The sequence below is a fragment of the Pogoniulus pusillus genome, chromosome 6 (assembly GCF_015220805.1).
Source record: "Pogoniulus pusillus isolate bPogPus1 chromosome 6, bPogPus1.pri, whole genome shotgun sequence".
NCBI lineage: Eukaryota > Metazoa > Chordata > Aves > Piciformes > Lybiidae > Pogoniulus > Pogoniulus pusillus.
The window spans coordinates 14,387,828-14,410,357 of NC_087269.1; the positions used below are offsets into that span (position 1 = coordinate 14,387,828).

The 22,530-nt window shown below is 39.8% G+C and overlaps 1 protein-coding gene across 6 annotated transcripts in view; it reads left to right on the forward strand.

Moving 5' to 3' along the window:
• The first annotated feature begins 651 nt into the window (after positions 1-651).
• Positions 652-22,530, forward strand: part of BTRC (beta-transducin repeat containing E3 ubiquitin protein ligase) — a 127,013-nt gene continuing 105,134 nt past the window's right edge. For 4 of the 6 annotated variants that reach the window (XM_064144529.1, XM_064144528.1, XM_064144531.1 and 1 more), the window contains exons 1-2: positions 652-794; positions 16,605-16,673. In XM_064144529.1, coding sequence (XP_064000599.1) covers positions 747-794; positions 16,605-16,673 — 117 coding nt within the window. In that variant the 5' untranslated portion in view covers positions 652-746. The remainder of the gene's footprint in view (positions 795-16,604; positions 16,674-22,530) is intronic. The other 2 variants (XM_064144530.1, XM_064144533.1) reach the window with 1 other exon arrangement.

Here is a 22,530-nt window from a genome sequence, read left to right on the forward strand (position 1 = left end):
CGTGTGGGCACACTGTGAAAAACGTAGTAAACCTAGAAAGAGATTACACAGATTTGACAAACCCCAGGGGATTAGAAGAGATGGCTGCCAAAGAGCGAGCCAGTCTAGTTTGGTGTGCCACAGAGATTAAAGAGGGATGCGAGGGCATATGCTAAATGCTGGCCAGGCTATACGCAGCCGCTGTTAGAGGAGTGTTCATCAATCCTATGTTTGGTTTGCTTGTCTGCTGCTGGGTACAGCAAGGAGGACCTGGCCCAGTTTTTAGGGAAAATAGAAACATTATTAGAAAAAAGAGTTAAGTGAAGCGCCACGAGAGGCTGTTTATGTGACTTGGCTTTAGGGAAGCCCTGGGGCTGGCAATGAGCCCCAAGTGTCCCTGCGGATCGGGGCTCCTCTAGCCGCCTGCCGCGGCCGCTGCCCCCCGTCACAGCGGCACAGCCCAGCGCCACTACACCCCCCGTCGGCCCCCTCTCCCGCGGACAGCGCATGCGCCAGCCGGCTCCCGGCGTGCCCCCGGCCCGAGGCCTTCTGGGGTTTGTAGTTTTCACATGCAGAACGAGACCTTACCGGCTGCGCGGCCAGGGACTACATTTCCCGTGGGCCTTCGCGCGGCGCATGAGCTTTGCGAGCAGCGGGGCGAGGTGGGGTGGGGGACGCGGGGCAGCGCAGGTTCCTGTCTGCGCTGGCTGCGGCCTGGCACTGAGGAGACGGGGGGGCCTCGGCCCCGGCTCCGGCCGCGCAGGACTATGGACCCGGCCGAGGCTGTCCTGCAGGAGAAGGCGCTTAAGTTCATGGTAAGGGGCCGCGGCGGGGGTGGGCACCTCTGTGTGTATGTGTGGAGGGGCAGCCGGGGAGGAAGGGCGAGGAATGAGGAGGGGCTATGGGGGAGGGGCGGAGGTGGGGAAGATGAGGCTGGGGACATGGAAGGGGACCCCTGGGGAAGACTGGGCCTTTACGGTGTGCTGGGCCTAGGGGCGCTGGGTTGGCAAGGGGCCGCACGTTCTGCGGGTAGGGGAGGGCAGGGATCAGGGCCTCGGAGGTGGCGTGGGGTGCGGGAAGTGGGCTGCCTGCTGGGGGGCACTACGTGCCGGGAGCGGGGTTTTCATATCCGTGAAGTATCGTTACATTGGAATAGGGAGGCTGCAGGTGTCACCTGGGAGCAGGAGAAGTTAAACTCGAGTGAGGCAGGAGCTGGCAGAAGGGGCCCCCAAGCATCGGGATGGGAGTGGACATGTGATTCTTGGGTTTATATCTTTATTTATACACCTTAGACTATCCTGTACAGTATCTCTGCAATTTTATTTTGTTTTTCCGTCCATTCTGTCGTGAGAGTGGTAAACACACAGTCTTTCACCTGCTGCTGCAGGTGTATCATCGATAATCAACGTGAAGAGCAGTTCACGCTGTTTAGGTTTGTGAACTGGTCTTTGGTGTGGGAAACAGCCTTGAGTGTACTTAATTGCATCCAAAAAAAATCAGGTGTGTCTGTTTTGCTTAGATTTGAGGCATGATACACTTAAAATGTAGTTTCATCCACTCTTTCTTCATTTGTTGATATTTGTGTTTTGGCCAGAAACATAAAAATTAGAAATCACAATAGAAAATAAATGGTTGCCAACAGAGTTGAATGCACATTTCAGGTGCTCAAAACTGTTTTTTCCCCTAAGGATGTCACATAAATAACTGAAAACACTAGCTAGAAATTTGTGTTAGATTAGTGCTTCCATTGGTACAGAATTAAATCTAAGCTCATCAAGAAGGTGCAGTTCTATTAAGCCTTCAGAATGTATGCCCAAAATGAAATTGAGGAAATGCTAGTTGCAAATTTTAATTTCTAATTTAGCTTCAAAATATTTGTTTGGCTTCTGTTTTGTGTTTTAATCTTGCAGAACTTGTTTCTCTCGAGACTTTTTGACCCTTTTGCTTGTAACCTCCAAGTTTGTCAGATTTATAGAGTTTCAGCTCAGTGAAGTGGGAAAATGCTATGGATACTGAAATAGGCAAGGTAGCAATTAGTAATTATAAACTACCCTCTTTGGTGTGTGATTGGCCAAGAGAGTGTCCCAGATCCTGTTGCACTTGTGTTTGGCCAGGCTTAGTAATTACAACCTGCCTCTAGACAGTAAGTTTCACATCCTGAAAAGTTTCTGCTGAAGCATTTTTTGTCTTCTGCCAGGCAACAGAATGAACATGCTATGCTGATTTCTCTTACACTGCCTTTTTCACCCCTTGTGCTGAGAGGCCCATCCAAAAACCTAGTCCAGGTGTTTGAGATCATCTGTTAGACTGGACCTGAGACCTGAGGAAATTGCTATCCGTCTTGGGGCTGGCTGTATTCCACTTGAACCATAAATTAGCTCTGTGATACTAGGGAGAGACCTGAGTGTCAGAGCTGCTCTTACAGTAGATGGATCTCTTAAGAGCACCAGATAAAAGAGGGAATTATCAAGATCAGGCTGCACTAAGAACTAAAAGCTAAACCGAGCTCCACAATGTTTTATTAAAATGCTTCTTATATGCAAAATGTTTGTAAAAATTCAAGCAAAAGAGGTGGCTTCCCTCTCACTGCTCTGAATGTTTTAGGGTTTGAGTGTTGCTTGGTTTTGTTTTTTTTTTTTTTGACAGGTTGAGAGGAGAGTGAGAAAAACTGTTTTTAAGCACATGTGAGGCTTTTGCTTTAGTGCATGTCTTTCTAGAACATGATTCTTAGTTATGCTGATGAGGTAGTTTTTGTCAAACTTGGTGGAAGCATGACACAGGTAGGTTGTGTTGATCTGTGGGGGTATCAGATGCAAACATCAGCTTGGCCCTCCTTGGAAGCACCTTGTTGTTTCTGCCTTTTAGCACTCAAAGTGCTTGCGTACTGCAGTAATGGCATTGGTACAATTATCTACAAAGAGGTAGCTGATCATCTTGTGCATCCTCTCAACTAATGCTGAGTCACTCACAGTGTGCTACCTTGTTCTTCCAAGTGTGTGATACGCTTCATGTACATCTTCCATGTTAGGTGGATTGCAGTTTGGGTTGATATGGGCTTTGCTATTAGTGTTTTTTCCCTGGGAGTTTCCCAAGTGCCATCATGGCTAAATATTCAAGCATCTTTTGGAGGCATAGACCTATTAGCTTTCCAGCATTTCATAGTTTTGGTTTTGATATGGATTTGTGGCAGGTTTCACTTAATGGTGAAAAGCAGTCCTGTAGGTGGTAGTGAATTTGTAATTATCTAGAAAGTAATACTCTTTTCACTTAGAAATGTCAGCACCTAATTTTTGGCACTGAAATTGAGCAACTCTCTTGAGTTGCACATAGGCAAGATAGACCTGACAATTTGAGTTTTTTTAATGTCTAATAAAATAATGTCATGTAGAGGAGACATCATCCACTGTTAATGTTATGAATGAAATCATCTTGCTTTAAAGCATCTGTATTTGATTCTTTTCAAGACAAGCCAGACTCTCTTGGTGTGCTCATATGTAACTTTTTGATGGGAGTAAAAGAAAGTCACCTTCTTACTGCCGTGGATGGCTTGATTACTTGCCAATGAAAGAGTATGACATTTAGGCAGTATCTGCTACCAGTTCCTTGACCTGTGATCAGCTACAATGTGTATATTCAAATACATTAAGGTTTAAGTAATTTAACTTCATTTGCATACTCAGTTTACCTCTACATTTTAAGAAGGCCTAATTTATTTCTTGATATTAAATTACCTTGTATTAGCATTATGTAATACATAGCCACTGCTCACCAGGGAAGACTAGTTTTGTTCTTGCAGGTGAATGAGTGTTTTCTATCATGTGTACTACATGGCATCTTTCAAAGGATTTTTTTTTTGAATGAAAGTCAGTTCATAGATGTGAAACATGATTTTGTAAATTATATAGTCCAGTGTTCTGCAGCCACACCAAAGGCTTTACCAGAGTGAAACATGTCTCAGTTCACTTCAGCTCCTTTTCACGTTTCTGCAATAGTATAGATAAAATGACAGTCTTGGAAAAGTATAGTGTGTAGGAGATTGATGCACAAGCTGAAAGAAGAGATTCATGTGGCCATTATCTCAAAAAAACCCATACAAAAAAAAACCCTCCCCATAATCCTTGCCTTACAGAGTTCTTTTTTTAATGCCTTCAAGAATATGGGACTTTTGTTGTCATAATCACTTACAGAAGTAACTTCTATATTTGAATAAAGTGTTTAAAACTGTAGATACAGTAGAGTGCAGTAGGCGCAACTGAGACTTTGATTAAATGTCATATAAAGTAAACTACATACGCCTGCATAGAATAGTAGATATTTTTTTTGAAGTAGCTTCAAATGGTTCTGTTAAGTATTCAAATGTTCTGATGATTATCTTTTTAATTAAAATGAGAAATCTTTGTTTAAAGTGGCATTCTTTTTTTACGGCCTGTTACAGTCTCTGTAACAATCATTTCTTAAGTCTGAACGTTTTTAATTCCAGGAATCCATTTATATAAAACTATGTTTAGACTTAATTAAGGAACGATTCTTACAAAGCTTGTAAATAGCCAGGAAAAAAGGGACAGAAAATAAAACTGACATTCACACTTAACAGAATGATTGTTACAAGGTATGTAATATGCTATAAAAATACAATAAAGCCCTTTTTATAAGAGTTCATATTTTTTGTTCCTCATTTTGAAAGGTATTTAAGAAAAATATCAAAGCTCTATGAAGCAACATCTGTTTTCTTGAATGGACTAGTGACAACTTCAGTTGTACTTAATTAACACTACTTGGAGCTGTACCTGACCAGTTTGGGATCCTATCTAGGATGGTTTTGGAGGCAGCAGCATGGTATTTAATGAAGTTTCACTTTCTCAGTTTTTCCAAACTGATCATTTTGCCATGCCATATTTAATTTTCTGGCTTGTGAATAGGAAGATGTGCTCTTCATGAGGGTCTTTTTTCCATTTCACTCTCAAATTCTGTTTCTTTCTGGGTGATACAATTACAGGGAGCCCTGCTGTCCTACCAAGTTCACAGGAGAACTAAACCCTTTTGGTTGCCTTTAAAAATGCATCCACATTTTATTGTTTGTTTGATGAAAGAAAGCCCCTGAAGTTCCTTAATTTTTGTATTCTTGTTTTTGTAGATGTTTCCGCACAACTGGCAGGTAATACAGTCAGGAATAGTCAGTGTTACTGGAGGCTCAAGGATAACAGACTAGGAATCAGTCCTCTTCCCCCTCATCTTTTTCACCTCTGTGCATGTGTGTCTACATAAAAGATATGGAACAAGACTTATACTTTCAAAGAGGTTTTTTTTTTGCACTGAACTCATATGATTTGTGCTGCTGGTAGGACTAGGTTTTTTAAGACTTAGGACTTGTTAGTTATTGTTCTTCCTAATAACCTATTTGTATCATGGTCATTGTAGCAGAGAGTCCTGGATATCTGAAGCCAGGGTGCCATGAAGGCGATGGAAGTAATTTTGTGAAATATCTGGAATAGCAAAGAGTTGGAGGGCTGCAAATCCTGCTTGGATATTAAACACATGCTTATTGATTTTTTTTTTTTTCCCCAACAGAACTGAAATAACATCCTCTTGGACTAGTATGTTGTAAAGCAAATGGTGGTTTAATTCCTTTTACCCCAAACTCTCTGCTGTAGATTTTTGTGGACTTGGTAAAGGCCTTTGGTACTTCAGTAACTTGACTCTCACTTCTCTGGCAATGTTTCTTTTCAGCCACTTTGCTCCAATTAAATGTTTGCAATTAGAAAAGCAAATGGCAAATTTGCTATCACATCACTGAAGTATTTAGTTTGATAGACTTAAAAAGCAGAATTTGTTGTACTGCGCTCTCCACACTGTAATATATACTATAAACATCAGAGAGAATAGGCTGACCTTAATATTTGCTTCCCAGCCTAAATCGCCGCCTTGCAGCAGTTATTTCCCACTGAATAAAAAGTTTAATTTCACGCCCTGATTAGTGCTAGTATGTGCAGGTGGATATTTATTTTATGCAGCTAAACTAATCTGCCTTGGCAAATTATTTGCCAGTCAGCAGAGCTATAATTCCTCGTGAGTATTTGGTACTAAATTACCATTCTCATTAGGAAGAAAGCAGACTCTTCTAGCCACAAAGTTTGGTTAGGCAAAGGGTTTCCTAAGTAATCCTTGGAAGGTCCAAAACGTGTGTAGTGATGTCAATAGTCTCAGTATTCTGAAATGGTTTGTGATATGGAGAACAAAAAGAAGATCTCGGGGGAAGAAAATAAAGTTATCCTGTGTTCGTGTATTATCTCCAGAGACCAAGTAGGAATGTAAACTATTTGAAATCACCTCTTTAAGAGGTGCCTAATGAAGAAAAAATGAAATGTTGGTCTCTGGAGTATTTCCAGTGGCCAAGCAAATTCTGATCTCTGGACCATAAAAGAGATGCAAATATAAAGTTACATTGTTTTCTTGTTTATTTTCAGCATTAGCATCTACTGAGGTAGCGGAAAGAAGGAACTAAGACTAGAAGTTAAATGTCAGAAGAAACAGAAAACTTCATGGTCTGGTTTAATTTAAAGTTCACTTGTGCTGTAAAAACATTTCAGGTGGAGATCAGAAAGTATTTCCTGATGTGTGAATGTTGACTCTTGCCAGGTGAATCATAGACTGGTCTGGGTTGGAAGGGACCTCCAAAGTCATCTAGTTCAGCCACCTCTGCAGTAACAGGGACATCCTCAAGTAGATCAGGTTATCCAGAGCCCTGTCGAGCCTCACCTTGAGTATGTCCAGTCATGAGGCCTCAGCCACCTCCCTGGGCAACCTGTTCCAGTGTTCCATCAGTCTCATGGTAAAGAACTTGTTCCTAAAATGTGTTCATCCACTGTTTGTTTTCTCTTGATTTTACTGTGTTGGTAGTTTGTATCATAAAACTTATTAGTGAAATGTATTTCTTGTCTATTACAAAGAGAGTAATTTGTACCTGGAAGTTATGAATTGTCATTAAGAATTGAGTGAAGGCACTCCACTGTCTTTCTTTCATCTGTATATACCCATTTCTTGTCATATTCACTTTCTTAGTGATTGCCGCAACAATATTTAAGGCGTAAATAATCAGATCATTTGTAAGGCCAAAAGCAGCAAACCAAGCAACTTGATTTTGTTGTAAAATAAGTTTTCCTGCTAAATTCAAGAACGCAGAGGGAATGAACTCTTTCCTCACTTCCTTGTATGCTTACGTTGTGACATCTCTGACCACCATGCATGCTGGTGAGGTCTGTGCAATATTTAAAACCATTCTTAGTGACAAACTTATCTAGTGTTTCTAATATGCAGTGTTTTCTTCAGCCTCTCCCATTTCATCTTTCCTGCAATTCAAGGGATGCTCAACAAGGCGTATTATTTATATTTTTTAAGTGATTTTGCACAGAAGGACTCAATGCAGTGTGCATTTAGCTGTGGAAACTGAAAATGAGTTGCAGTATAGCAGAGTCCGGTGTCTGCAACTAAATAGTAAGTACTCAAAGTACAATTGATAAGCAATCAAACATGAAACTATTTTCTTGACAGGATGCTGATTAGTGTGGAGGAAAACTTGTTAATCCCATGGAAACTGTTGAAAATAAACATCCTGTATGTTACATTTAAGTGTGTCCTGCTTGTTAAACAACAATGCCTTCTAATGGCTCTTGAGGAACTCTGGTGTTGGACGAATACTACCATTGCTCTACAGAAAAGGAAAGCAGAAGCTCAGAAATTTGGCTGGGGTCATTGACTGGAAGAATTTATGTATAGCTGTACAGTACACTGATAATAGAAGACAGAATAAAAGGAAACCTGTTCCAATAGCTAGCTTTGTGCTTCTGACCATGTATTGGTTAATTTTACAATTGGCTAGCCACCTGTTAAAATAACACATTTTATCATTAAACAAAATTAATTTTAAAAATGGCTTGAAACTGTCTGATTTTAATGGGATCTGAATATTCTTAGTTTTAATCTGCCTCATGAGGCTTGTCTTTCTTCTGGGAAGTACATTGTTACATCATTAAGATATCATCCCCTACTGAGAGAGAAATCGGTCCCATTCACTAAATGGCAATGTTGCAACAATGACAAGTATTTCTAAAAACTGCATTAAAATTCATTTTTAACTCTTTCATCTGCAAGTTCTGTGGTTCTATTAACCAATGGGTGTTCATCTTGCATGCAGCTGTGTGTGCACAGCCAAATTTGCTAGCTGTGATGGCAGAAGGTTTGAGAAGTGCCAGTGAAGACTTTCGGTTGTAAATTATTTCACTTTTCCAGAGTAATTTTTGCTTGGTAACAAACAACTGATCATATTTTTGTGCTCTCTATCTGCTTCTAGTCCTCTTCTGTAGCAAGAATTGAGAAACATCCAGTTTAATTTTTCTTCCCCCCACTACTGAAATAGGGTCTGTGCATTCATCTTGATGAGAGCAGCAGGAAAGAGAGAATGAAGAAGAATGGGAAAGCACAGCAAGAGGTCTTTCCAGTCTCCCTCAGGGAAGGACGGAAGTGTTTACAGTCTGTGAACAGGAACCCATGCAACCTCTTGGCAGTGGAAAAACCAGTTCGGACTAGCAGAAGCAAAAAGCCTTAGTGCTGATGTTGCATGGACATACTATGAAAGGATGTAGAAATTTTAAGTGCAGTTTTAAGTTAGCAGAACAGTAATAATTATCCTTCTAACCAACACAGACCATCTTGTTCAGAAGCACCTAGAGCAAAATAGAAAGTTGTGGAAAGGGAGTTTGGGAGGTACCAGCCAGTGTAGAACTCTAGTGTGCTTTTCTTATCAGCTGGCTTTGTGCCTATGTGTGGACTCTCAGTTTCATTGAAGAGTCCTCTCTCTTGATGTTGCCAGCTAAGGATATAGTTATTCTTACAGATTGTGATCTTTATACATATATATATATATATTTATATAAATAAAATTCTCAGATACAGGAGGAGGGATTAAATACTAGGGTTAAAAGTGATGGCTATATTTGCTTGGATACAAAGCAGGCCTAGACTATACTCTCACTGGAAAAGGAAATCTTAAATGTTTCCAAGGTTGTCTTTATAGCAACGAAAACAACCTCTAGTTGTTGCAGAGAAAAATGGTCTAACATGGAAGTCTGTCATACAGTATAGTCACTCTCCCTTTCTACAGACATCATTTGTAGTTTATTTTGAGAGTGATGCAAAATGGAACAGTGTTTATGTGGGAGTTGCTTTGGGTTTATGGATAGTTGGCCTCGAATTTTGTCTGTTAGGAAGACACTGGCGATTCTCCAGGGAGGTTGTTCATTGGGTCTATTCAATGCCCTTCTTATGTGCCAACACTCTCAATGGAACTGAGAAATGCAGCCAGTTGTCATTCATCTCCAGTAAATTAGAGCAATGAAAAGTGGTTGCAGTCTCAAGAAATGATGGAACATTTTTGCTTTAGTTTTGGAAACATCAGTTTTCTGAAGAAGGAAAAACAATGTTAATGCCCTCTTCAAGTAAGACAGAAGGTGTTTTCTATTGGCACAAAAACCTGCACCCCCTGATAGTTTTATTTTGGCATTTATTTATTTATTTTCCTCCTTTTTGAATGGGATGACTCTAGTGAGGTGTGCTGCTCTTTACTTTGTCACAGCTGTTGATTATAAGCAAACATAGATGTCCTGGAAGCTTTTTTTGCCGACAAAGAGATTCTTATTTATGTTATCTCACTGACCTCAAAACAAGAGACAAAACATTTCAGAGTCTATAAGTGAGTGAAAACAACTCTCTATAAGATAGGAATAGGTCTTGTGGAGAGTGGGTTCAAGTCTGATGCTGATAGACTGTAGACTCTAGTCTCTTTTGCAAGCTTCTTAAATTAACTTCTCGAGGTCTTTGCTATGACTTTGTAGAGCTATTCCACTGCTTTGAAAGCTAGAATCTTTGTTCTTGTTTTCCAGGTTAACATCATTCCTAGCTAATTCATTCTTATTTGTTCTTGTGCCAGTGTTGTTCTTGAGCTTAAGTAGCATTTCATGCTCCACTGTGGTCCTCTGAGTATATCTGTTATGTTCTCCTCTGAGCTAGATCTGGTCGGGCCAAACCAGCATTTAATTTAATTTATTTATGTATATCCTGAGTTGTTTCCTATAATCCTTGATCATCTTAGCAGACCTTTATAAACAGCTAAAAAAACTTGATGAGTCCAGAAGATGAGTGACCAGAGCTATATAGAACATTCTAGGATAAGTTTTACTGATTCTTTGTACTTAAGCAGTAATCCTGATTTCTCCCTTTTGGAAATATTTTGCTTTATGCAGTATCCTACAGTAATATTTGCCATCCTTATGGCTGCAACTTATTGATGAACTGTCATTACCTAATGAGTAACATATCTCAGAGCCTCTTTTCTTCTTGTCAGTTACAGAATCCTTAGTTTATAGTGGAAATGATGTTACTTTTTAATTTATGTACATCTTATGTTGGCTCTGTCACCTAGATCTTCAAGATACTGTGTCCTATGTCTTTATGATGTCTCTTAAATTTGTCTTCATCCAGTTTCATAAGCACTATGTTAATTCTGTAGTTTTTTTTAGCTAATAGTGAGAGTACTTTAACATTAATTTCAAGATTACTAATGGATTTCAACAAGGATCAATTTTTGTACAGCTTGATGGTTCTTTTTTGAAATAACCTCTACCCTTTTTAGTTTCTTATCCTACTTGCAACTCTGGTATTAATCCTAATCCTCTCCATTTTAACTGCTAACTTCCTACATGTCATCTATCAAATGCTTAACTAATTCTAATTTGTCTGGACTTCAGTGATCTTCTTAAAGAAGAAGATTGGGTTAGTCTAGCACTAATTCTAATTTGTTCTAAATTGGGAGTAGATTTACTTACGCCTCCTGTGGTGACTGCTTTGTTTCGGCAATAGTGATCAGTCTCAGTAGATTTCCTTTCTTGGGAGACAGGACATGCTATTTTATTTTTTTGGGGTGGGTGGTTTTTTTTCTTCTTCTTTTGTTTCTTTTTAAGGGTTTGGCAGTCATTTATGCAACATCTTAGGCTCTTTCTTGTTAGTCTTCTTACAGATACTTGGTCTGCTTGGGAATCCTGTTGGTGGGTATCTTCAACCTCTTCTATTGCCTCTGCTTCATTCACAGTGTCTGAGACAGGAGGCTTTTTTTTTAAGGAGGAGTTGCCTCTAAGCCGAGCAAATGAGCTTTTGCATCTTGTGCTAGTCTCAAGGATTTGAGAACTGTCATAGAGCTGAACTCAGTACATGGCATTCAGGTCAGGGAAGGAAGTTTAGTATATCTTGCTAAGTACTTTGGGCAGTTAGTTAGGGATTCTGAGTTACTTAAAATGGGTGAAGAGGTCCACATTGTAATTGTAGCATGGTGCTTTGTGAGAGGTATGAATTGGGATAGAATAGCCATTTCTGCAAAAACAAAGGGATTTTGCTTGTTGTATTAGAGGGAGCTGTTTGGCTTGAGTACTGGAGTGTGCTCAGAAGACAGGAGAGAATATAGTGGTTGAGTGCTGGAGTCTGCTCTTGAAAACATTTCCATTTCTTCAGAAAAATAAATAAGTATTCCTCTTACAAATGTGTCTGAACTGCAGATTTCCTTCCAGGATAGTTGGCACAGACCTGCAACCCATTTCTTTTGCGTGCTTCTTTTGTCAGCTACCTAAAATTAATCAGGAGATCAGAATAGTCAAAGTTATCACTGTAGCTTCTTTTGCTAATAAGTGCTGTCACAGGTCTCCATTTGGGTTTGAATACTGTAATAGCATTCTTGTCAATGTTTAAGAAGGTTTCCATGTGCTTCATGTTACAAAAGTAGTTTTCTGGCAGCTGCTACTCTTCCAGGGTATATAAGCTTGTGTCTCTTTATTCATCAAGGAATATAAATAGACATTTTCCAGCGTGAGCTGGTTTTGAGCAGATCTTGGTCAACATACTCCAAACAGATTCACTCACGAATTGAGGCAGCCATGTTCTTCATGTTGGGTGAATTCATTAAGTTTGCAGGCAGTCAGAGCCTGCTCTTGGAGTGTGCTGTGCCCTTCTGAAGGAGTTTGTATCAAACTTTGAGACCTGACAGTCAACCAACTTGGTGTTTGTTCATTCCTTCCACAAAATTGCAAAAAGGGCACACTTAAATATTAACAGCTTCTGGTTCTAGAGTCAGAGAGCTCATGGTTTTCTCTCCTAATAGTAAGGAGAGATCTTGAAACTTTACCACTGGTTTTGGTCTGCAAATCTAACTGTGCCTTGAGTACTGCTTTGGGCAGTGGATTAAGGTATCTCTTTGTGCCATGAAGTTGTATACTCTATAGTAGGAGTTCAGTTTATTGCTGTAATGCATACAACCTCATTAACAAGTTTTAGGCCGCAGGGCATATTTTCCTGCGCTATGGAAGTCATCTCAACTGGACAATCTTCAGTGCAACTGGCCATGCCCTCTCATGTCAGTGACTGACAGGTCTAATTCTGCCTTTGTAGCCAAGAGCCTGTTAGTTAATGGAGTTGTAAATATTGTTACTCAAAGGCAACCTTTGGAATAATAAAATGCATTATTCCTGTTCTTCACTCGGTATTTATGAAACAGGGAGTTGCACCTAATGAATGCAGTGTTACCGTCAAATAAATACTGCGTGTAGATCATAACTTAAAAGAAATGAAAATGTAAGTAGCTTCACTATGGCTTTACACTGACAGAGAGAGATGGGTTTAGCTTGCCTGTTTAAATCGTATGTGATGGAAACCAGAGCGAATGCCCTCTGAGGGAAAAGGAATCATTATGGGTTATATGATAAGATTCACAAGATCCTTAGTACATATATATATTTCATACAGGTCTCAACTTTTTTCCCCCTCCATTTCTTCTTACATGGGAGGAGATGAAATTGAGAAGCAGCAGTACTGCCTTGCAAGTACCATAGTAGGCTTCCTTTTGTAATTATCATTCTTGACATATTTATCCTTTCTTGTGGAAGTGAAGATGCAGATATTTAAGAACCCTTCTTGCACAGAAAAGCCCAATTTCCGCTCAGTACTTAATTAGCACTTGTTTATGACACGGCATCTGATTTGATTTTCAAAACAAATTGCACAGTAAAGAGGCTGATATTTAAACTGTATAGTAACCACGGCTCCAGCTGTGACTCAAATATTGTAAGCCTTCAGGGGTTGTGTTTAGGCTTAGAAAATAGGAACTCAGGCCTGTAATTAAATGTCCTCTAAAAATCAGCCTTTGTTGGGAAGAGAAGAGGGTACCACTGAATTTTAAATTACTGACTTGTTCTCAGGAACCATTCTCTTGTTCTGGGCTTTGCTAGGAACAGCAGAAATCAAACAGATTTCAAATAAAAGAGTAGATTACTAAAGGAAAAAAAGTCAGGGGTTGCAGGAAAGAAAGATGAGCAAAAGAAGCTGTTCTGGCTCATGGCTTTATAGACAATTGCAGTGTATCAAATAATTTTAATATATGGGTAATATATAGATGACAAGTTCTGTGGCCACCACAGAGACTAAAGAGAAAGTAGGCATTTCATACAAAGTAAAATTTCATTTCAGAACTGTGAATAAGTTTAATGATTACGAAATAAACCATATGTGGTGATGGGAGGCTTATTGTTAAAACAAGTCCTCAGTAATAAACATGTATGTCTTGGCAAAGAAAGTAGAGTTATATTACAAATTAGTCCCTTCAATAAAAATGTGAAATGCTCAAAAAATAACATGACAAATTAGCAGCTGAAGTGCTTTCAGAGTTGTATTTTGAGGAACACAAACACTGTTGTAGCTATTGAAAAAGAGAGGAAAATTATCCTAGCAGCCTGACTTTTAGTCACGAAAAACGCTGGAGCAGATGCCAAGAGAAAATATTATGCTTGTGAACTACATTGAAACATGAGTATAAATGGTGTTTCCCATGAAAAATACAGAAATGAGTAATTTTCACAGAAAGAGGCAATTAATTGTATTGCTCATAGAATGGCCTTGAATGGATCACAGTCGTAGAAGTACAGCTTCCAAACAAGGCTGTTTTCTGCATCCTGCACCTTTTAAAGGCCGGTTGAAGAGGGGCATCTTTACTTTTTAAGTTTCCAAGCATGCACAAATTCCATGTTTGGTTGTAAAAATTTAGCCTGTGGTGAATCTGTGAGTTTTTAGTTAAATTACATGTTCCTGTGCTTGATGAGAGTGGGGGCTTACTTGTGCAAGTGCCACAGCAACATGTGGGTAGTCACATACCTCATACTGGTGAAATTTGTTTCGCATCTTCTTACACTGGATAAATCTACCCATGTCTAGAGGAGACATTCCTTACTGAAAGAAGTTTGCAAATATGGTGTTGAGGGATGAGTGATGGGTCTTACTTTCTCCTTTTTGTACATTTAACCTGTCAGCACTGAAAAATAAACCGAGCTTTAATTTACTGCTAATCTCCTAGAACCCCTAGCAACTTTGTTGAAGTCACATTGAACTTGTGTTGGTAAGAGTTGTCTAAATAGAAATGCAATGTTAGCTTTGATACTGGAGATACTTCTGTAAGAGAATAATCCTGTGGCTGGCAAGAGATCTGTTAATACACTTAGATATTTGCAGGACCAGAATCTTCAAATTAAGTGGTTTCAATCGGTGTCTTAAATCGATTACACAAACTGTGATCAACCAATGGGCTTTACAAATGTTAAGCAGCCTGCTAGTCCTAAGAGAGAGCTTGACTGTTACCCTTTAATTTGTTGGTTAGGTAGCAGAGAGAAATGAAGTGATTTTTCCAGTTTGTTGTGTGAACCTGGGCAGATCTGAGTTTGGTGTTCAAGTTTCTCTACTCCTGACATTTATTTCTGTGACGGTTTGGGTGTTCCCTGCCCCTCCCCCCACACACACTTTAGAAATTACCCGGACTAGACTCAGTCGGCTGATTATTTCTTCTTGTTTATGGAGACTTTTTTTTTTTATATTGATAGTTATACAGTGTTGTGCTACTTGGAAAGAACAACCAAAGCCCTTGAGCCAGAAGCAAAACGTGGTTTTCTGTGGTCTTCCTGCTAGATATGTAGCACTTCATAGAGTTTCTTGCCTTTTCAAAGCACATAGAAATGTCAGCAGTTCTTCTCAGCAAACCTGTGAGGTGGGTTAAATGAGTGTTGTCCTCGTTTTGCAGTAGTAGAGAGACTAACCACCCATGAAGTTAGTGCTGAAGTAAGGATTAGGTCTCAGAGCACGATGCTTCTGGCTGTGTGAGAAGTCCCCTAAAACATAGTTTGTTAATGTGTTAAGCATTGCAAGTCCAAACTCAGCAGGTGAATGCAGTAACCAGATATACTTGACTTTAATTTATCAGCACAATGGTGGTTATTAAAATTCATGTTTAACTGAGATTACTGGCTAGGACACCAGGGCATAATCTTACTACTGTTTTGAAAGATTTAGGGGGATTGAAATTCAAACTGAAGAGAAGCAAAAATAACTAATGTTCAAAGTGTATTGTAAAATCCTGTATGTGTACTTCTCTGTAGAGGCAAGATTTTACTATGTTCTAGTTCTTGCCTAATTTCAAATTCCTGGAGTACCTTCCCACCACACCTGTGAAGGTTTATCATTAAGTGGTTACACACATTTCCTCTTCAGTCAACTGTATATTTTAGTGTTAAACTGTCAAGATGGATGCAGTTTGTACAAACCAGATACCGTGTTGACACGAGAGCAAATAGGGCTAAACTCACCTGGAATTAGCCATTCTAAAAAGGAGTAAGATTATTTTTCTCCAGCCTTCCAGAAAGAGCACACATCCACTGGTTTGGAGGGGAAGTACAGTGGATTAAGAAAAGGATTGTGAAGTAAGTTTCTGAAGTAAGAAAGATCTCTGGACTTTCTATCTGCAGATGTCCTGTTGCTTAGATGTGATTTTAATTTCTAAGCACCTCTTTTTTGGGGCAGGAGGGAGAACAGTGAGAGGGGACAGGTGAATCCACTTGATTATGAGAATATTGTTGAACTGCAAATGAATGTCACTGCATTTCATTTGGTTGTTGCATATGTTTTCCTAGCTGTAAATTTTTGCTTCCAGAACAATTGGATCTCTTGCCTTTTTTTTCAATCTGATAAAGCATGAAAACAATAAATGAGGAGGAGATTTTATTTGTCTGTCAGTTTGAGGCATAATTTATGGCAGTGTGTGAGTATAGTTTCCTGTTGCCCTGGTATTAAGGCTGCACCTCTTCAGGGATTTTCCTTAATCTCTTCATGTTGTCCAGTGTCTGGTCTGACTGTGTTCAGGATGGTGACTGTAAAAACATTCTCATACTTTGACTGCTGCTGTTTTGACACCATAGAGCTTTATGCAGGCTGTGCTTGTCCAAGTGCATTTGTGTGGATACTTTAAAGAAATACCTGTTTATTCTGAGTTGCTAAGAACAGTGGTGGAAATAGTAAAAACTATGTTGGCTTTATTCAAAAAGTATTATTAAACCAGCTAATATCAGAGGAGTAAACAAGAACTAATCTGGGGACTAAGCCTACATATGTTGTTTAAAAAAATTGGCATTGTTTAAAATGTTCCAGGATTTAGACTTAGGTTAGCTAGGTCCCAGTGTAAAAGGAGGTCTCTCTTTATGTCTATTCTCTCCTAGCCCCGAATACACATGCCAAAAGATGGATTCCAACTTATATCTTCTGGATACCAAGCATGGCTAAAGCAGGTTGGACTGTATTATTGTTATTCATCTCATGTGAGGGACTGTGTTGGACACCTGTGCTTGTCTCATTAGTAAAGTACATAAATGAGGGTGTAATGAAGTTATGGTGCCATGTTAGCTGATACCCCTCATAGCCATCACTGTTTTGTGTTTTATGCATGCTGTGTTTGTATAACATTTTCTCACCAGTCTTATGAACGTGCACTTTCTGCAAATAAAAGTTCAAAATGCAGTCACCTGAACACAAAAAGGGTCAGAGTTTGAAAAGAAATCTGCAACAACAGCTGGAATTACAGAATTGAAATGGGTCTTCAAACACAAAGCTGCATGGTTGTGATGCTGGTAATAATGGGGAGGCCACTGGGTTAAAACTCCAGAGAATTGCATCTAGCGTCTAATTCAGATCTGTCTGGGTGAAACACGTATGGACACTCACTCACATCACATAACAATTGTGTAGTTTGACACAATCTGACACTGTGGGGAGTCCCCGTTCAGAAGTGGCCTAGTGCTATATTACTCTGGCTGTTATTAAAGGCCAGGCTTCAGATGTCTCAGCAGTCTGCCTCTAGCAATTGATGTCAACTTTTCACTTTTGTGAGTGAAAAATTCCCCCTTCAGAAAAAAACAGATTAATTTACGAATTGCCTGTACAAATCTCTTCCCTCATGAAGATACACATATGATGAATCCTACCTCCATGAGAATATGTGGCTTAAAGTACCTGCTTTTGTAGATACCCTGAATGATTGTGTTGTTATGGCAACAAAACCTGGAAATATGAAAACAGCGCAGATAAGCTTCATCCTGTTGTCATGGCAACTGGGGTTGTGGAATGATGAAATGTGTTGGTGAAGGCGTCTGTGGTATCGTGAGCTCAACAGAAACAAAATGCCAAGTCACTTGAATGTAGTGGGAGAGAACGAAAAGCTACAGCACTAAACCCCCTTAAAACAAGAGTTTCATCGTAGATGCTAACAGGATGGCTGTACAGTCTTGTCTCAGTATCTTACAAGTAGTAACATGTTTGTGCAATTTCCTTACTGCTGTCAACTTTGACTTCTGGGAAACTGAGAAGAGCTTAAACACCTATGAGAAGAGCATCAAGTCTTGTATTTGCAAACCAGTTCTTTGGATGAGTGATACCGCAGAGGTGAAACATGCTATGGAGCTTCTCTCTGAGAGACCATTTCTTTCTCTCTTCAGGTCCACACTAGTTGAAGGTCAGCTGGGACACTGAAGCTGATGTTTTCTTGATTTAAACTTTGCTGAGCTGGAGGCAAGGTGTCTCAGAGGAATCTCAGCTCTGCAATTATCGTCTCACAGAGCTCAAGTTTGTTGACCTGTAGGGCATGGCATCAGTTTCTTTTTCTTACATGGTAGGTTGGGAGAACAATAGGAAGAGGACTGTATGGCTGTTCTAATTTTCTTTTCTAAGGCAAACAGACTTGCATCTCTTCTTGCTAGGTTATATTGCCACTTCTCTGATACAGATCAATGCTTTTTTGACTGAAAATTATATTTTGAGTTAAAAAACTCTGAAATGCTCAGTTAGTGATTTTTCCAAGGACACTTTAACAGTAGGAAACCTTCAACAATAGAAGAGCTTACACTTAATTTTTTTTTCATGTGGCTGCTTCCATTTGGATTTTTAGTTTACTGTTTTTGGTTCTAAAGTCTATCGTAAATCTTCTTACTCTTTTTTGATCCAATGAGAAGTTACGGACCTGAGCTTGTGTGATTAGCAAGTGCTGCCATGAAAATTGCACTGAATTTTAAATAGCAAAGCTGTGACTTTACCACAGGAATTCTATGGGCAAGGGAAGCTGATACAAAGGATGGAAACTTTTAATCGAAAGAGCTTTCATGAGAAACAGGGAGGCTTTTTTGAGTCAAGGATGATTTGGTGTAAGATATGTCAAAGGTTGTATCTATACGATTTGTTAAAAGCCTGTATTAGGAGGAGAGCTCCTTTTGATATATTTAAAAGCAGTAAGCTACATATGCATCCAGATGTAACAGTGCCTGTGCATCAGGTGTATCCTCTTGGTGGTTGTGTTTTTAAACAGGATCCTAACATAATGGTTTGGTGAGGTTTTTTTTTTTCCCCCTCAGCATAGCTAAATATCGATCTGCTGCCTGGCTTATACAGAATGTGAGAAGTAACATATTGTATTAATATGAGCTAAAAGCAGTTTATATTACAGATGGGGTGGGGGAAGATGGAGTTCTGCAAGACTGGACACATACTATAAATATCCATAAATCTGACAATTTTATCTAAAACCTGCGCTGACTGGATTTGCGTATTTTCAGCCTACTTAAACTGGAGATAATAGTTGAACACTACCTGAGCATGGGTCGCCCACACTGATGCCATTACTCTCTGCCCTTTAATGGCAAGGTTTTATATTTAATGGTGCTGTGCTACAGTGGAGAGCTGTGTTGTGTTTCTATGTGTGCTAGTGGAATGGTGGAAATACAACACTGATACCAGAAGTACATGTTGCTTTAACAACAGCATTTTAAGGAACCTGCAAAGCTCTTTTTACTCTGTTTCCTGTGGATTTACATTCTACAAGAAGGCAAACACCTACAGTTATTGTATTCAGCCATGGTTTTCATTTAAGGCTGTTTCTGAATGGCAGCAAATGCTGCTAGAAGTCTGTAACATCCTATCACCTAGATGCTGACCCTTTGAAGATATGCTGCAGTTGACTTCTGAGAAGGGGAAGGAATGTTTGTCTATAAATATAATCCACAGACATGACATTCCAATTCCTTTATTATATTGACTCTTTCTATAATGTAAACCAAAGTGTGAAATTGGACAAATCAAGCTCTTAATTGTCTGAAACACTTAAATAACATTATTTTGATTACAGAAACAGGGAAGTTAAAATTATCATTTTAGATGGCTTGCGAAGCATGGAAATTCAGAGTTAAAGTTAGTGCCTCCCCTTCCCAATTTTAAGGAGTTATGCTTGGAACACTTCTGTGTGGTGCCGTGGAGGGGATTTCTCTATTCCTCCCCTGTTAGGGGGAGGTGAGAAATTAATTTGAGGCGGTTTTGATTTTTTATAAAATTATTTATGAAAATTAATATTTACAAATTTATACCACCCCCAACCACTATGAAATCCAGGTTCATATTGCAAGGTTATGAAAATAGCTTGGGATATATTTACAGGGATTGATTATTAAATGAAAATATCAAATTATGAACAACTATAGACAGAGAGAATTTCCCTTAGGCTTAATGCCTCTTAGCAACTCTAGTGTCTGCCCAGCAAGGGCTGAAACTGTGTGTACTCTTCAGATAGAGATAACTTATATTACAAAGGGATTAAAGCTTGTTTAGGTGTGTTTCTCTTAGGTATTAATCACCCTCCCGGGATTCTGTCTCAGCGTGTGCCTCAGTATTGAGGTCTTGGTGAAGCTGATATCTGTCCCAGCTTGCAGGGATAAAGGTTCCCAGTCTCTGGGGTAACAGAATTTCTCTAACCTTCTCTCCTGGTGTAGTCTCTGCCTCGGAACTGCTACTTCTGCAAGCCATGTGTCCAGGGATGATCAGCTGGCAGGATTCCAGGTGCAGGAGAAGGATCTGTCCATGTGGCTTCTGACACGGTCTCACAGCTAGCAGGCTGCGTTTGCAGGTTTGCAGACAGTCTGAGGTCTGCTGGCTCTGGATCTTTCTAGACTTAGCTGATAAGCAGGGTCTGTGCCGTGCTTCAGGGAGACAAGCTCCGTAGATAAATCAAGATAGCTCTAGGCTTAGGCAGGGGGTCTCAGCTCCCCATATATGTATGGCGCAGGCATGAATGTGCTCTACTTCTCAAAGGATTCGCAGATAGCTTGACTGCACCTTGAGATCAATGCATGAGGTCTGAGCCTCTGTAATGCTTGCAAGTGAGTAAGGCCTGATCCTTGTGTCTAGGCCATGCAAGCAGGTCAGGGCAGCAGGGTGCTGCTGTGGATCAGAGCTGAGTCTAAATGCTCTGAACTTCTGAACAGTTTGAACCGTCTGACCACGTGGTGCTCCTGTGCACCCCTCTTTATAGGCTCTGGGCCGAGATCCGTGGCTCATCTAGACAACTAAATTGACCAATCAGGCCAAACCTTGCCCCAGTAGACAGTAGAGACATGCCTGGACCCTCCCCAACCTGCCCGGACCTCAGGGGCACACGGGCTGGGCGTGTGTGTGTTACATGACCTGTTTTCTGCCTCTTGGGTCCTGGCAGAAAAACATGTCCAGGCATGCAGGGGCATAGAAAAGCCTCAGTTTTGGGGCTGCTGCCCCTCCACCACATGTGGTAAGTACTTACTGGTAATCCTGAGAGATTTTGTGGAATTAAATAGAACTAGAGATAGAGGAAAATCTAGTGAGGTCTCTGCTCCATCTCTCCACCAGTGTAGGTTTATTCTCTGCAGTTTGTGCGATGAACAAAAGTTAGAGAAGTGTCCTAAGCTGAGAAAGTTTCAACCCATTTGTTGGAGTAGGGTTGGGTAAACTTTATAAAGCCTCATAGTTGTTCAGGTTTGGTGGTGATTAGGCATTTGGTATGTTGCCCTTTCTTCTTTTTATTATGAAAGTAATGATTTGCTGTTCTCCTCTTGGCACATTTTTTGTGTTTATATATGTCAGGCCTCTTGACACACACTGTCTCTAACACTTCTTTCAAGAGCAGACCTTCCTGTGAGAATGTGGAACTGAGATGCAATGGTACTCTGCTCAAACTCATGTAGAATTAGATTTATCTCTTTGCCATATTAAGATTTTAAATTGTTCACAATTGCTGCAAAATCAGGTTTTCAGCATGATGGAGTTTAATAGCAAATGTGTTTTCTTGCTAACAAAAGAGCCTGATAGTCTTGGGCTTGTAAAATCTGTTTTGAACCTTGAGGTAGTTTTGTGCTTTAGGCATTGAGATTGCTTTTAGCAAGTTTAGGTAGGTCTTGCTTTTGACAGCACTGTCTTTGGTGTTGCTTAAAGAATCACAAGTCTTGCTTGTTACACTCCTTAAAGAAGGGTATGGCAGATGCAGGTGTATCAGTGTGCTGGTTTGAGGTTAATTGGAATATTATAATGAGAGAAATTAGATCATTCTTGTGAAAATAAAATAATAATGAAGTCTATATCATTCATTAGTTTGCTGAAAGGGATAAAAAGCCAAAATGTAAACAGTTTGTCCCACTTTGCTCTGGGATGATTCTCCCTTTCACATCCCCTTCGCTCCACTCAAATCTTCCACTAATTTTGGCTAGCAGATAACAAGTAAGCTTTACTGGTTGTTTTGGTTTCTATCTGGGAAGGAAGGGAGAGGAAGGGTGGCTTTGAGCCCCTTCTGGACTTCTTTTGTTTGTCTTGGGAGGGAGTTTGGATTTCTGTATTATTTCTAAATTGTATATAATTGTAAATATGCTGTGTATATATTCTTGTAAATTTTGCTTTGCTGTAAATAGAGCTTCATCTTACTTCTAAGCTATCTGAACTGGTCTGGTAAATTCCAATAGTGTGTGTATGTGTGTGTGTGTGAAGTTCCTAACCCACCACAGTTGGTTTAGATTTATCAGTTTTGTGGATTAATGAGCAACAAGTATGGAAATGCTATTGTCTATTTCAGATATGATCTATACAAGTTCCCTCAAGCACTTGGCAATTGAGGATCGTTTACACCTTGTAGGTGGGAAGTTGGTCCCTTTGTGGGCTATGTAATTTCTATAATCCTGGGGGCTGAACTCTATTAATCATTCTTTGGGGGAAACATTCTTAAAGCTATGATTTGATCCTTCTGGATCAAATAAGAGTACATCAGATAAGAAATCAATTGGATAATCCGAACATGTGAACCTTTTCTAT